Source organism: Plectropomus leopardus, chromosome 5, assembly GCF_026936395.1.
Source record: "Plectropomus leopardus strain MGB_pleo_1.0 chromosome 5, ASM2693639v1, whole genome shotgun sequence".
Classification (NCBI taxonomy): Eukaryota; Metazoa; Chordata; class Actinopteri; order Perciformes; family Serranidae; genus Plectropomus; species Plectropomus leopardus.
In genome coordinates, this window is record NC_142180.1 from 16,609,802 (window position 1) to 16,625,809 (window position 16,008).

General features: G+C 35.7%; 1 protein-coding gene across 1 annotated transcript; it reads left to right on the forward strand.

Moving 5' to 3' along the window:
- Positions 1–2,222: 2,222 nt before the first annotated feature.
- il12rb1 (interleukin 12 receptor subunit beta 1) lies at positions 2,223–13,405 on the forward strand. Its single transcript, XM_042512398.2, has 15 exons — positions 2,223–2,429; positions 2,997–3,120; positions 4,429–4,580; positions 4,721–4,863; positions 4,953–4,986; positions 5,468–5,590; positions 6,370–6,446; positions 6,775–7,003; positions 7,126–7,272; positions 7,450–7,548; positions 8,697–8,852; positions 9,049–9,204; positions 9,332–9,401; positions 10,203–10,278; positions 12,639–13,405. Exons 1-15 carry the CDS (start codon positions 2,324–2,326, stop codon positions 12,969–12,971), a joined length of 2,025 nt encoding a protein of 674 aa, XP_042368332.2. The 5' UTR covers positions 2,223–2,323; the 3' UTR covers positions 12,972–13,405.
- Positions 13,406–16,008: the final 2,603 nt, after the last annotated feature.

The following is a 16,008-nucleotide window of genomic DNA, read 5'->3' on the forward strand; positions in this document are numbered from 1 at the left end:
GTGTACAGGTGTACTGGCCCCTGAAGTTGACCTTTCTAACCAGTGGTGGCAAAATAGTAGCAATTCTACAGAATAAAAATACTCTTCTGCAAGTACAATGATAATGATAATAATAATAATAATAATAATAATAATAATAATAATAATAATAATAATAATAATAATAATTTTCTAAACCAAACATACTAAGTACTTCACCATACATAGCCATACAATATAAGAAAACAAGGTAATACCAACATCATTTACGTAAAATGCAATTAAAAGATAATACAATCACATCCATATATGTATACGTACACACACACACATATATGCATGTATATATGCATACCCACATATACAGTATACACTTCCACCCATGTAGACATGTATATATATATATATATATATATATATGCATACACATACACACAAACACATATGTACATATACGTAATTAAGTACATGCACATACACCCATGTAAACACCTACATCTACACACTTACATACATATTAAACAAAGTTATACAAATGCCAGTCTGTCCAAGTGGGTTTTTAAAAGCATTTTTTCAACTAAGGAACTGACTGAAGTCATACATTCAAACTATTACAGAAGTCAGTGCTCAAAAGTACTGTCAGCAAAATGTAGATGTAGCCTGTTCATGGATGGAGTACTGAATGGGCCTTCTGGGCAAAGACCAAGGGGCTCAAAGTGTCAGGGGCCCACATGGCCTTCACCTGTCAAATGTCACTCAAATTAATATGTACTGACCAGACAGAGACTCAAAAAGACCACAGAGAGATGCAATGGAACTGCAAAGTGATAAAAGATAACAACAAAAGGGGCAAAACAACCAAAAAAAGAGAAACGAAACGACTACGAGGAGCCACCAAACAACCACAAGAGACACAAAATTATGCTAAGAGACACAAAATGACTGTGGGAAAATGAGGCAACATCACTACAAAGTGTGTCTGGCTCCATGTAGGACAGGTGGCTCTTTTTGCATATCTGTGCCCAGGGGCCCATTGTCTCATCATCCACCCATGGGCCTACTTAAAGTATCAGACAGTACATATTATGAATAAAATGCGCCTGATACAATAAATTAATGATTAATGTTTTATCGTTATAGATGATGAGATTATTATTATTATTATTATTATTATAAAACAACATTTGTACAGGGAAGTTATAACAGAAATGTTTCTTTTTTAACTTTCATTATCCCTCACGAGTGATCTGCACTAAATTCGTTAGACCTCCCCAGTGCTCTTCTTAACGGAGGTCAAGTTGAAAAGTTAAGTTGAGTTGAAAGTGCAAGTAATCTGGTATGAAACTGTAACTTTGAATAAATGGGAAATGAGGAAAAGAATGAGGATGTAAGATGAGGAGGAGGTGCAGGAAAATGATTGTCTCCAGGACCACAACATGAATGAGAGAGGTTTGTTTAAAATAGTTCAATAAGTTTCATATCCTGCAAGCACCTTTCTCCTAAAAAGAATAAAAACATTCACATACACAGAGTTACACATAATGTTAGCTGTTAGGAAAGATGGGAAATCAACTACAAATCTCTTTGAAATTACACAGTATGCCAGTTTCCGTATGGGGACTATACTACACAATAGGTAATAAGTATTTTAAAGAAATTAAACTCTTTAGGCTAGTCGAAACATGCTTTAAAGGATTTGGTTCTATAGGCACCAAATGCCCCAGGGCTGAAAGTAAAACAGAAAAAGAGACTAACGTGTCAAACCACTGACTGTAAAGAAAGTCAAACATCAAACAAAAGCTGCTTGACACAGATTTAAAGTGAGCTGCAACAAAAAATATGTTACTTTGAGCAACAATTTTCTCACCGTACTTCAGTTAGGTATTTTCATGATCTGATAGAATTGGTGTTCATTTTCATCTTGCTTGAAACTCCTTGGAGAAACTCTCCTCTTGTATTATAATGATCTGCATACGTATACTGGCAGACCGAAACACCAGACAGACGTATGTGTGTGTACTCTCTCTTTTGCTCTAGTTTCCAGATTCTCTTCCAATGTGTCTTTGACAGGGAGTCTGAAGAGGAAAAAAACTGTTGTAGGAAAATGAACTTTAAAAGAATAAAGAAATCAACAAAATGACTTTAAAGACTCGTAACTTTCATGATTGCTGTTGTGTCTGTCTGCCAGTTTGTCAAACCCAAACCTCCCCCCACCCCTGACACTTGTGGTTTTTTTGCTGCAGCTTGTATAACCTCTGTGACATGAAACCTGTCTGACATTTTCTGAGAAAGACAGTAGAATTACATGAAGACAGGTTGAATACATGGACTCTCACTCTGAAAAATGAGCCTTCGAGACTTTCCACTACGCCTCATGGAAACTATGAAATGCTGGAGTTCACTACACGAGTACATTGTTGTGTTTATGTTCCTTACAGCGGTCAGCAGAGGTAAATAAATACTCTTTATCTTCTCTTTTCTTGCTTCATGTAACTGACCTGATGGTAGCTTTTCCTGTTAACCTTTATCTGATCATATCAAATCAATGTAAAATACTATTCACACGTCACAAATGTTGGTTAGCTTATCAACATCATGTGGTTTCCAGTAAAGAGATTACATCTACCCTGTGCTGCTCTGTGCAGCCAGACTGAAGTGCCAGCCTTTATAGTTTTGTCTAAACTGGTATTTCACATTGGTGGGTTATTTTGATATGAACAGGATGTCTTTTCTCAGTTTTGAGCTTGAGTTTGCTCAGTACAGGAGGACTGAAGGGTTCAGTGTTTGATTGATGGCTTAAACACCAAAACTCTAACCTAGTCTGTATAATGCTTAATGCATTACAAAGTGCTTCACAGCAAAGCTAACATGAAATGAGAAAATACAAAGAATATAATCAAAAGGTAACTTCAAAAGTGGACCTACAATATAAAAAGTTGTTTACTGGAGATGAAAATGTCTTATTTCTAGACTCTAGAAAAATGTTTAAGATAATTTTGTGATATGTTGCTCCTCAGGGTCAGCATGTGAGGCCCCTTCTAGTCCTGAGTGCTTCAGGAGAAATGCTGATGAGTCTGTTTATAGATGTGAATGGAGCATTAATACAACTGAGAGCGATGTGACGTTTGACCTTTACTTTAAGTGAGTATCGTTCTGTGTTAGAGCTACAATATTTAAATAATGATAATTGGTGATATCTCAACCAACTTGTCTGTAGTGTTTTTCTTTTTCTTTCTTTCTTTCTTTCTTTCTTTCTTTCTTTCTTTCTTTCTTTCTTTCTTTCTGTATTTCTGTATTTCTGTATTTTGAATTGCTATCTCTAGACAGAATGAAAAATTACCAGCCCTCTCAGAGCGCAAATGAACAGGCTGTTTTCAAAATGAATCCCTCTAACGGTCGTGGTCTGCCACTTGGTCAGTCATTACAAACTCATCATTCATTCAAACTTTGTACGACTAATGTAATTGAAAATTCTAGAGGAGATCCCAAAGTGATGCCAAATATTATCTGAAATATTAGCAGAATCTCAGATTTGAGTATTTCTGTCACTTTCATAGTTTTAATGAAGAACTGAAAGAATGTGGAATAAATGTGTGGAACAAAGTGATTTTAAAGGAAAAGCTCTGATATTTTGGGAAATATGCATATGCATTTTCTTGCTTGGAATTAGATGAGAAGATGGATAACACTCAGGTGTGCTGGCTACAGTAAATATGAAACTGCAGCCAGGGGATGGTTAGTTTAGCTTAATTTACCGTAAATTCCGGAAACAGGGCGAAACCAGACTATAAAAATAATGGACATAGCTACCGTAATGTAACCCATTGATTTGTTGGTTTTGTAGCCTCGAGCCTGGGTTTTCGGAGCTGGAAGTAACTATAGTTGTGTGAGAGGCTGGTGCTGTGGAGGAATGAGGGGTGGACAGACTTTTAGCAGACACACAGTCACTCAAAATGTATCACCCTGAAGGAGAAAATTAGCTGAAGAGACCAGGTGGTAACCTTGTTTATTTCTGCTGTAAAGTTGCACATTTTAACAGGTCTGTGAGGACTGATTCTGTTTTGGTGCCAGCCTCAAGTAGCCGTTCAAAGAACTGCAGATTTTGGCACTTGTGCGTTGGCTTAATTTTTCAGCCCTGCAGGTGTCAACTCAAGAAAAACTAGCTCTGCTCTATGTGCAGGTAACAAAACTTGCAAAAAAATACACATTAAACAAAAGAGATATCACATGTTAATTGGTTGGCTTTCGAGGTGCTGTTAGGCTTTCACTTTTTAAAGAATAAGGGGAGCTGTTTTTAACAATCTTTAAGCAATTTAAGTCAAGCAAATAAAAAAAAATGGAAAATGGATGTAAAGAGGTTCATATATACCTTTAGTATAATGCTATGGACTTGTAAGTTGTGTTTTTGCTATTTTCAATGCATTCAAAACTCTACGGATTCTCCTGCAGTAAAACCAAATTTCGGAACATTAAGGAGAACTGGTCAGAGTTCAACGAGGAGCAGCTTATCAAGTATCGTCCTGTTCATATTTGGGTGGAGGCTCACGTAGGAAACTCCAGCTGCACATCGACCAGGAGGTCTGTTGTACTCGGGCACATAGGTACTGGATACTCCTCTCATTTCACCCAACAACATGCGAGATTAAAACACTCTGCTGTCCTTTTAGTATAGTAAAGTATAGTAGTAGTAATAATAAAAATAATAAACAATTAAACAAAATATTTTGCTTTCCCTAAACAGTTAAGTATGAATCACCACAAAATATCAAGGTGTCGTGGTTAAAAAACAACCTCAGTTTGAGCTGGACAGCAGCTGAGAGGAAACCAGCTTTAGTGGAGATCCGGTTCAGACGAGATGGAAACCCCACAGAATCATGGGAAAAAGTGAGGCACATTTTGTCACTAAATGTAATATATCTTAAGATGCGATATTAAATAACATATGTAACCTTTTATCCATATTGCTGTTACAGAGAACAACAAGTACCACCAGTGACAGTTCTATGTGTGAGTAGTCTCTTATATATTCTTAATACAAGTCTTTTGAATGAAAAGGTTTTCATATTTTATATTTGTTCTTGAGAATATATCTCTGAGACACACTTGAGGATCATACCAGTAGTTTGTATGTGTATATTCCCTTCTTATTTTTACATTACTACAATTTGCTTTTAGACTTGTTTCCTGACTACTGAACAAAAGTTCTGTTAATGCTGAGAACAAAGTGATAATGGTGAGACTCACTGATGTGTTTTTGATAGTTTTTGGACAAAAATCGAGGTCTACAGCATAGAAAAATTAGGTATATCAGACTTTAGAAATTGTGGTTCTTTAATAGGTTTAATTCATTGTTGGCTTTTGTCTTTTCATGTGATTTGTTCTCAATAAGAAAAACATGTTTTTATAATAATAGGAAGCTTTACTTTGTATGTGTCAAATTTATAAAATACCCCTTTTTTCTTTTTCTTTTTTTTTTTTATCTGAACAGATCATGCCACTGTTGTAAATTTGTTGAAGGATTCAGCATACCAGGTTCAAATCAGACATCGGTCCACCCAGGCCCTTAACCCACTGTGGGGTGACTGGTCTCCAGTTCAGACTGTTCCTGCAGGTGAGGTCACCTAGAGGAAAATTTTGCTGCTCACCATTTTCTTTGTCTCTGTGAAATAAATCAGCTTCTTCTTTGGAGATCATTAAATTCTAATCTGTTTCTCAAAACCCACCTGCAGAGAAATAAGGAGCAAAGAATACAGTTATTTTGCTGTGCTCATAGGCTTCTCAGGGGCTTCTCAACTCTGAGAACAGATAAAATATGCACAGTTAAAATGTGCTCAAGGTTTCTTTTGGATCTTACTGTTATCTCAAGAGCTGATTATTTCAGAGAAATAGAGCTTACTGCAGTAGGAGAGGAATCATTCATAGTAGGAGAGGAATCAAGCATTTCATTTTCATTGAAATTAAGATCATGCTAAGACAATAGGATTTGTCAGGAGCTGAACTTAACAAGTATGAGAGGTCAAAATCTCATAACAGTGTCATATTGAGCTCAGTTATATCAGACACAAATAATTTGTGTCACTGCAGCAAAGAAGACAGAGATATTTGTAACTGAGTCTTCCTGCTGTAAACTGTGGTGTGCTGGGTATGATTACTGGCCTGAAGTGATCAGTGCACACTAGAAATCATAAATCCAAACTTAGATATGAACTATGTATCTTAGAAATATGAGTTTGCACTACTGCAGCCCACATCTTACATTACATTTTACATTTCTGGGGTTTAAATATACAGGTTTTGGAGATGGTAAACTAAAACAAAGGAACTCATACTAGGCTTAAAATTTCTCAGTTCGACTGTTCAGTAACATTGGCCTATATATTTTTACTGCAGAACTTGAACAAAAACCTGAGGTCACCATGAAAACAAGACTTCTAAATGGCACTCGAAAGGTGACACTAACATGGAAGGTAAGCCAGTGACAGAAAAAAAAATGCCAAGATGTTCGCACTCGTGGGTTTAGATTGAAGCATATTTAATCAAAGTGTGTAGACTTTGGACTTGTTAACCCTGACTTGGAACTTGACTCATGACTTGACTTTTGATTGCTGGTCTAGAGCTGGGACTTGAGAGCAAAGACTTGAGACTTACTTGTGACTTACAAAAAACAATAACTTGATTCCACCTCTGACGGGTGCTGACGGTCAAACAAGTTTTCATTTCAACATTTTTCAACTGAATTCAGACAACTTTTTGTTTAGGTGGTTCAGATTTGTGTCTTTCTATCCTGCTCTTTAGCCAATGCCTCGTGCAGCAGCAGTCAGAGGAGTGATGTACCACCTGAACGACACACAGTCTGCTCATGGGTGTCCTTGTATGAAAAAGAGACATCCCATTGGCACACATCATCACACTACTTATATCTCACTCTCTGCCGTCAACATCTCTGTTACCGCCAGTAACCCAGCTGGTATTTCTCCACCAGCAGTCGTACAAGTACCGGCTGAACCTGCTACAAAAATTAAAAGTAGGCTAGTGTGTGTGTGTGTGTGTGTGTGTGTGTGTGTGTATGAGAGTCATATATCATGGATATTGTGTATTAATCCATAAGTAGATTTTAAATGTTGTTATTTCTTTTCTCCCCAACAGCCTGTGAAAAAACATTAGTGGATAAAAAATTAAATAAGAAAACTTGCCTTGAGTTGTACAAGCTTCACGATGGAGATTTGTGGCCAGCAAATGTGATCACTTTAACAGGAAGGGATAAGAAAGAAGAGAGTAAGCAAAAAAGACGGAGTAAGTTGTATGTAAAATACTTTTAACTGTGCAGCTCTGTCACCTTGGGTCAACAGAGAGTTAAACAGAAGATTAAAAGAAAAAATTGGCCAGATAGAAACATAATAGATTCAGCAAATCAGCTCTTTATATCAGAAACTTTTATGTAATAAAAAAATAAATGTGTTTCTGTTACAGACATAATGGACTTTGTTCGCTACCTTTACTTTGAACACAGATGTTATGATGGGAAACCACAGACAGTTCAAATGTGCCTTTATTATCAAAATGAGAATGGTAAGTGTCTTTAAATTACATTTATACACTAAAATGCATGAGGTCACAATAATCTGACACTCAATTTATTCTGCTAACTGAACATGCTGCAATAAGTCCTCCAATTTAAATAACAAAACACTCAATTTGTGGTTGCCCTCTGGGACAACATGAGAATTTTTTAAAATCTTTTAAAAATTTTTTATCTTACATCTGTCAGTTAAGTTTGATTAATTTTATGCACAAAAATAAGACATTGTATGTGTCAACGTAATATTTCATTCATCCATGTAACGACCCGAACCTCCTCCCTCAGTGGACTTTATGTCTTCATAGTAATGTTGCATTATTTCCTTCCTTTATTCCAAAATCACAAGCAATTACTGAGGCTGCTGAAGGGCTTTGTCACTTTGACATAAACATACGCAGCTTTTCTTTAAGGATAGAAAACTTCTATGTGTCTTTGCCTTTTTTTGTATCCATATTTTGGGTGTTTTGCTTGCCATAAACTGTTGTACAAGCTTCATGGTCCCCAGAGGATGATTACTCATGACTTCAGGGGTGACCTACATTTTCCTATAGATCCAACAGCAGGTTGATATTTGTGGTTTTTAGTTAACTAGATGTCATAAGCCCTTTATAAACAGAAATCAAGCTTAAGGGATGCTACTGAGTCCCTTCCTCATGCCCCCTTTGCATTTTTGCACTAAACTGCTAATCATGCCACTCCAGTGTTGGATTATAGACAGCATGCTGGCACCATGGAAACAAAAGAGACGTGTAAAACAACAGCGCTGCTCTTTTGCAAAAATTATATGTTTATATATATTCAGTGTTTTTATACTAGAAGAAATGCAACTCCACTGTTCATCAGATATTGTCCATTAAAGCTCCTTTTTCACTTTCCATTTTCTAATGTAATCACTCTGTGGACCTGATTATGACACATCTTCCATATGTATTAACTTTACATGACTTTGACTGAGAAACAGAATTTAATTTGGGTCTTGTTTTGCCATTACCCAGCCTATTTAATGAGATAAGTTATGGTGCTGACTCTGGTCTGATCTTTATTAAGTTGGTCTTTGCTGGTCTTTGGTCTTTGCTGAAGATTACAAGTCATGTATGGAAAAAATGTTTTTAACCCTTATTTTTCTTTTTCTCTTCAGTTCCACAAAGCGCACCTCAGGAATTAAGAGCCTTCGGTGAAACACACAGTTTTGTTAACTTTTCTTGGAAAGCTATTCCCACTGTGGACCAGCAAGGTTTCCTCACACACTATAAACTTTGCAGTGTGAAAATCAGCTCACAGGATGAGCAGAAAGGTGTGAGGTCATTTTTTTACTCATATGTAGCTTTTAGTAATGCTTAAAGTTTTGTAGAGCTGAAGGCAAGAAAAATATAAAATACTATTATTTTTACCATAGTTACTTAATTACTTTCTTATTACAAATGCACAGATATTGAATTTTTTGAATGTCAGACTAACTTTCACTAACAAATAAAATCTTGTTTTATCAGAGTGCCATAACATATCAGCCTCACTGACAAAACATCGTCTAGAAAACTTGACACCAGGAGCAAAATACAACATCAGCCTGGTTGGAGTGACAAGAATAGGAGAAGGACCTGAAGCCACATTAACTATCAACATGCTGCCAGAGAGGCCTATAAATGGTATCTCAAAACAGCTCTGTAGTTTTGGGTTTTTTTTTTTTGTTTGTGGGAAATTTAGATACAAATCAATGAAGCAGTTTTCTCTTCATGTGGGTGCCAACTAATTTTTCATTTTTGCTGAAATTAGTGTTGTGGAGTCTCGGTTTGCTGTTTCTGTTCTTCTTCCTCACAACTGTATGCACCTGTACTTTGAAGAGGTAGGTGACCTCTAATGTAAATATTCCTATAATGCTAGTTTAGAGACAAATTCAAAATGTGCAGACTTGACTTTGTGAGTTTTGAGTTTTATTGCATTATCCACGTTAACAATGAAACGTATAATCCAAAACTGGTCAGTAAAGAGATAGAAAAGAAGTTCAGATACCAGTACTTATACAGGCAGTCATGCATCACAACATCCTTAGCTCTCACCCTCAGCAGGTGTCCTTTCAGAAACACATAGCATTTGTCTATACCTCCAAAAATGTTTACTATTCATGTTAACTGGGAACCAAGAGTAAAAGGCTGAATCCTACAGCTTGCTCTCAAAAGAATGTTTTTGTGACACACCCTATTTCTTTCACACATATACATATACAGAGCTCCTTTGGTTGAGTTAGTTAAGTCAAAAATGCCTAAAAAATACATTCTACAGTTTGAGATAAAAGTATTAATAAAGCTCACAAAATACAGTATGCATGAGGACTGAAATCTCTGTCCTGTTTTATTAACAGTAAAATAAATGCTGTGGTAAATTTAGCATTCATGTGTGTAAGAGTTTTTGCTGTTAGGGTTAAAGATTAGGGCATTAGGGGTTGATGAGATAGCTTTCAAATCAACCTGATGGCCTAAATTTGTTAACAGAGTTCAGTTTATGTGTTGTTTTTATTCAATGCCTGTTAAGTTATATAGAATAAATACCACAAGCAGTATATAGGATTTTTGCCTGTCTTTAAATCAGCAGTTCATTGTGGGCATTTTCTTTTTTAAAAAACTGTCTACTCTATTCTAAAACTTAGAATCAAAAACAAGGTTTTTCCACCTGTGCCGAAACCAGTTCTTCCAGATTTCATCCCTTATCAACCAGAGAGTCAGGTAAGAGACTATTCTTTACTGGGAGTTTGCAGCTGTTTAACTGTGTGGAGTTTTTGCTCTTTTGCTCAGTCATTCATAAACTGTTGAAGTTCACTGCCGAGTCACAACTGCCTGAGGGAAAGTTTAGGGTTTTAACCCTTTTGCTAATGACTTTCACTCTTCTTTTCTTTGATAAACAGTACATCAGTATGGGTTTTTTTTTTGTTCACAGTGATGGGGGTTTTTCTTTGACTCCATCGACATCTTGTCAGATAAGAAAAGTTAAGAAAATTAAACATTGCTGATAACATTGTTGTAAACTTGTTATATTTAGGCACAAAAATCACATGTTTCTGCTTAGGAAAGATCATGTTTGCCCTAAAATACCCACTTTGTTTGACACAAACATGGCTGGAAATAAGTCTGCTTTTATTGTTTGTTGGTTTTGAAAAATGTCGCACCATCCATCATTCTTTCTACCTCCTGATGAAAAAATCAGCACATTTGCAGGTTATCACGACTATGGTACTTAAGAAATGTTGGTAGGATACCTATGAAACTAAAAAAATCAATGTAGAATAATTCAAACAAAAATGAATCATTGCCATATTAAGCATGAGACTTGCATAATTAACTCAAATAAACAAGACAACAATTTGCAACTTCGACCCAGCAAGTTGCTAAAATCATAATCTCTATAAACACTGTTTGCAGTGATCATGTACCTGTGTCATCATTAATTCATTAAGTGTGTACTTCCTTCTGGACGGTATATGTATAATAACTGTGGCACACAGGATGTTTTGCAATTGGCAACTAGAATATTAAACCTGAGCAACCCAGTTACCAGGAAAAAATGCCATTGTAGATTTCTGCAAACCCCAGATACGTGCAATTGGATTTTTTTTTTTTCAGGGAAGTAGGTGAAAGGGAGGAAAGTTCCAAATGAATCTGTTGAAACACGATGAGAGAGAACCACAAACTCTTGATTTTTTGTTACATCTCCTCAGACACAGAGAGGTTGCAGTTAGTCTGTCAACTGTTTTTGTGATAGTAATGACTTATAAACATGTACATTTTGTTGTTGCTTTCCTTCTTTTCTGTTTGTGTTTAAATTATTTCTATAAAGTTGTGGTGTACCTCAAGGATCTATTCTCCTATATCTTTTCCCATATAAAATATAGTTAAACTTACATGCAGATGATACACTATAATATCGTCTTGTCATTCATGATATCACCATCTGTTAACCTCTTTTACCTGTGGAATCTTCCAAACAGGTGTTTTGAGCAATCCTAAACTTTCCCAGTCTTTCATTGCCTCTGTCCCAACTTCTTCTTTTTTCGGAATGTATTGTGAGCATCAACTTTAGAATGAGTTTATATGCACAAAATAATTAAGTTTATCAATTTACACATGAAATAGATTGATTGATTGATTTAATTTTATTATTGTGTCATGCATAAACGATATTCCCAGCCCAAACGGGCTTACAAGACAACATTAAGAAAACAAAAAGACCAGAAACCAAAAGCATGATAGAAGCATGAGACACTTGATAAAACTAACATTAACAAAATAAACCATCCTGTTGTTTCTTCCAGGCTTTAGAGACATAAGTGGCTAACTTATAGACATTGAAAGTAAACAACCATTCCATCCTGTCATCATCAGTGCTCCAAAACATTTCAGGATTTTGAGCATACATTTCATCTATCAAAGGTGATCTTCCTAAAACTCATCATAAAATGTACAGTATAACAGGAAAAGAGATTAATTCTCAAATTTTCCTAAATCACAAAGTTCACACATTCTTTGTTCCTCTGAGATGTTTTTAAATCTGCCAACTTCAAGAGCCAGAGGAAGGAATCTTGTTCTTAACTGAGCGACTAAAGATCTCTGTTTTTTTAAGTTCGCTTCAACATATAATTCTGTGTCATATTCATGCTTGATTTGAATATATGTCCATAATTTAGGTTTTAACAAGATGTCATTTTACCATTTGTCTTCAAATCCACCATTTTTTTCTAATTGTATTCACACTGCATGGTAAATTATATCTATAGACATATTGTAAATCATCTTCTCCAAAAACAGCAAGTTCTGCAGCCCACGGGGAATTCTGCAGTTTACTCCAAAGAAAAATTTTAAGCCTGTTATCAGACATATTAAAATATCTTTTCTGTATTCTATACAATATAGGTAAAAAAGGATTTGTCAATCGTTGCATCCAGTTCTTATACTAACTTTTTTGGAAATTAGGCTTGTATTATGCATTTATTTGAGAAGACAGCAAGCTGCGATTTTTTTTAGTACAGTGCTGTTCACTGTTTGTGCATATGACAAAAAAGTGGAATTTTTAATCTTGTGACCTACAACAGGAGTTTCTGGAGAAAAAGGAGGAGAAGGTGCATGAGCTTACACTGCACCAGCTACAACCAGAGGGCAAGTCAGTCCCTAAGGAGGATGAGGAGACCACTGTCCTCAAAGGAGAGTGCGATGACGGCACTGACGAGGATGCAACAAATGAGAGGGATGACTCAAGGATATCAGGACGAACCAGTGATGAGTGTTTGAGTCCCGACTCTATAGATGAGGGTCTGAAAAGCTCCAGGATAGGAGAAATGACAGAACTCGAACAACTGGACAATGAGATTGCCATGTTGATATACAGGAATGGTTTGGTCTTTGATGTGAAGACAGATTCACCTTAAAACTCTTTTTATTCTGCCTCACAGCACAAAACTTGCACAAACATGTCATATTTGTTGACCTGAACCAAAGAATGAACTTTTAACTTTTAACAGTTTGAACAGTTTGAACTTCGTGTTGGATGAAAAAGAAATTGCACAATCATCTTGTTAAGAGGAAAAGATTTACTTAATATTAATGTATGTTGAATTTTGCCAATTACATTGTTACCTAAGCATGTCAGTATATGAAAGAGAAGAGTTTATCACTCATATGCTTTGTTTATGGTCCTCAGATGGTTAAACTCAATGACTCTTATGATCCTCTGCTATGAAATGTAGAGCTACCAGCAGTTTAACATTTTGGCGTGAAAGTTAACTATCCCAGAGGTTGTTTGGTGGATTGCCATGCAAATACATGAATAAATACATTTATGGTCCTCAGAGGATGAATCCTACTGATTTTGGCAATCAAATGTCAATTTGTCCATTATTTTGTTCATGACCAAAAACCTGCGAAACTAACGACATCAGCCTCAGCAGGACTTTGTATTTAGTGCTGCTGTGCATATAGATGCGAAACATAAATCCTAAATCTAATAACAAATAATCAATAAATAAGTAAAAATATATCTTATCTAATAATGGGATGTATATAGGGACTCATTACTTATTACTAATTCCCCTCCCAGCATCACAATAAACACTGCATCCTCAAAGAGCTGCTACAGATGTAGTGGACTCTTGGTTCTATTAGCAGCTACATCTAAAACAAACTCAGTAAAATGCAGTAAAATGCAACCAAACCACAAAAAGAAAACAACAAAATCATTATGAGGGTTGTCGGTTTTTTGCAACAGTAGCAATGTGCATATATGAGCTGTTCTGTGAGGAGTCTTAGTCTGAGAACTGGGGTGTGTGTGTGTGTGCGCGCGTGATGACTGAGTAGTACAACTGAGTGCGTCAAGAGTTTAACATCTGACAGGAAGTGGTCAACAAAAAACCCAGTGCCCTTAAAAAAGGTAGCTCATGCAGGATGAAACACTAGATGACTCATTACCAAAGAGACTTCTGTGGAGTTTCGATGTACCTTGTTCAAACTAGAACATGTTTTGCTAATATGTAAGAAGTGATGACTGACTAAAAGCCTTTTCCACCACACTGCACTTTAATTTCTCTGCAGAAAAAAAAGATCTTTTACGTTTGTTCGGTTGTGACCTGCTTGAGGAGAAAATCTCTTGACAGTCAAAGTTTTATCTCACCTCATCAAGAGTACAATCATCCGTCCCTACCACACACATCTGATAAACATGATGTCTGAATGAAATACTTAAATAGGTCTGAAATATCTGCCCCTAGACATCATGGGATATGACCTACTCAGTGTATGTGGTTACTCACTGTTTTTGTTTGGTGATCTTGGGTTAGTCAGGTGTTGGTTGAGTTGCTGTTTGATGCTGAACTGATTTGTCATCTTCAAACTAAATCAAAATACTCCAAAATAAAAATTAAAAAAAAAACCTTTTCAAAAGTAAAGTTCAATTCAATGGGGCAAAAAACCCAAACACATAAACTGAGATTTGTCCAAAAAAAGAAGAAATAAAAAAATCACGTTGGTTGAGAACTGTGTCCTCTTTAGCGTCCTCCCTAGTGACTTCTTTTACACACTTGCATTTAATGAGAGCTCCTAGACGCCTGGTCAGATGATGCATTCATGTAATCTTCTAAAAAAAAATGGGAAAGTATAAAGGCTTTGCTAGAAATGACTTAAACAACTATGAACTGACACCACAGTGTGTGTCTGTGAAGTAGAGTGAGGACATGTATTTGCAGGACATATGGACTTGAGTTTCCAGACCTTATTTTATTGACTCAGAGGCTATTGGTATACCTGCACTTAGTATGTAAGATATGGCCAGAATATAAGTTTAAAATGTTAAAAAAGATAAATAAAAAAATGAAGAAACATTTTTTGTCATTTTATTTTGCTGGTTTAAAGGTCTGCCTCTGAGCGATGAAGCCATGGGCAGCTCTACTGCAAACTTGTGGATGTAAGTATATCAAATGCAGCTTCTTGCCCTGGTTGTTTCCTCCATGTAGTATGCACTTCAACGCTTCACTGGTTTTTACATGTTTTAACACAGGTTGTCCAACAGATGGCAGGATAGATTATTCTGCAGATCTGTTTTATTTCAGGGTATCTCAGTATATTATCCTATCATAGTATTTGACTCATAAATCTGGGACTTTGAAATATATTTATTTTGTATTTTTCATGGCTTAAAGTAAATTTGTACATTTGATCTTTTCTTCTCTTACTGTGTAAGGAGAGATTCCTTTTTTAAATCTGTACTGGTGTTGAAATTTGTTGCAATCACCTGTTTTGTTAATGTTTTCTTCTTTCCTTTAATAATGTTTATTTTAAAATACATTATAACAGTAGGCCTCCAAGTCAGACTCCACATGTACAAGTATTATTTACATCTGAGATATTTTTGTCCTTAAAAGAAGCAGAATACCATAATGGTACAATTATAGTCAAAAATATCTTTGCATCCTCTGCAGTCTACTCAGTAATTAGATTGGGAAGGTTTAAATTGTGATTTGTCTGTCCATAATGTGTTATTCTAATCATACAGGGCAGAAGACATTAAATTGGACCTCTCTCCATTTTACAGTCTTAAAACTTGTGTCATATTAAATGAAGATATGAAGTTGGAATGGTGTTTGTATTATTTAGGTAGGTTTAGGGAAAATAAATAGAGAATAAAAGAAATTGAGATTTAGAAATCAAGAATTTCAAAGTATGTAGGAACTCTTTTGAAAGTGGTAACAGTTTCTATTATCATGGATCTTGGAGTGTCTGTTTTAAACATTGAAGAGGGGATACATACTTTGCATACATGTTACATGAAAAAAAATGATGCCCCACTTTACCCATTTGCTTCGCTGCAAAACCTTTATTGTTTTTTAGATGTCTATGATCAATTTGATGGCCTGAACTGTGCCAAAATACAATCATTTCTTACTTTAAATAAAAGTGTCTTTTATAGATGTGTCT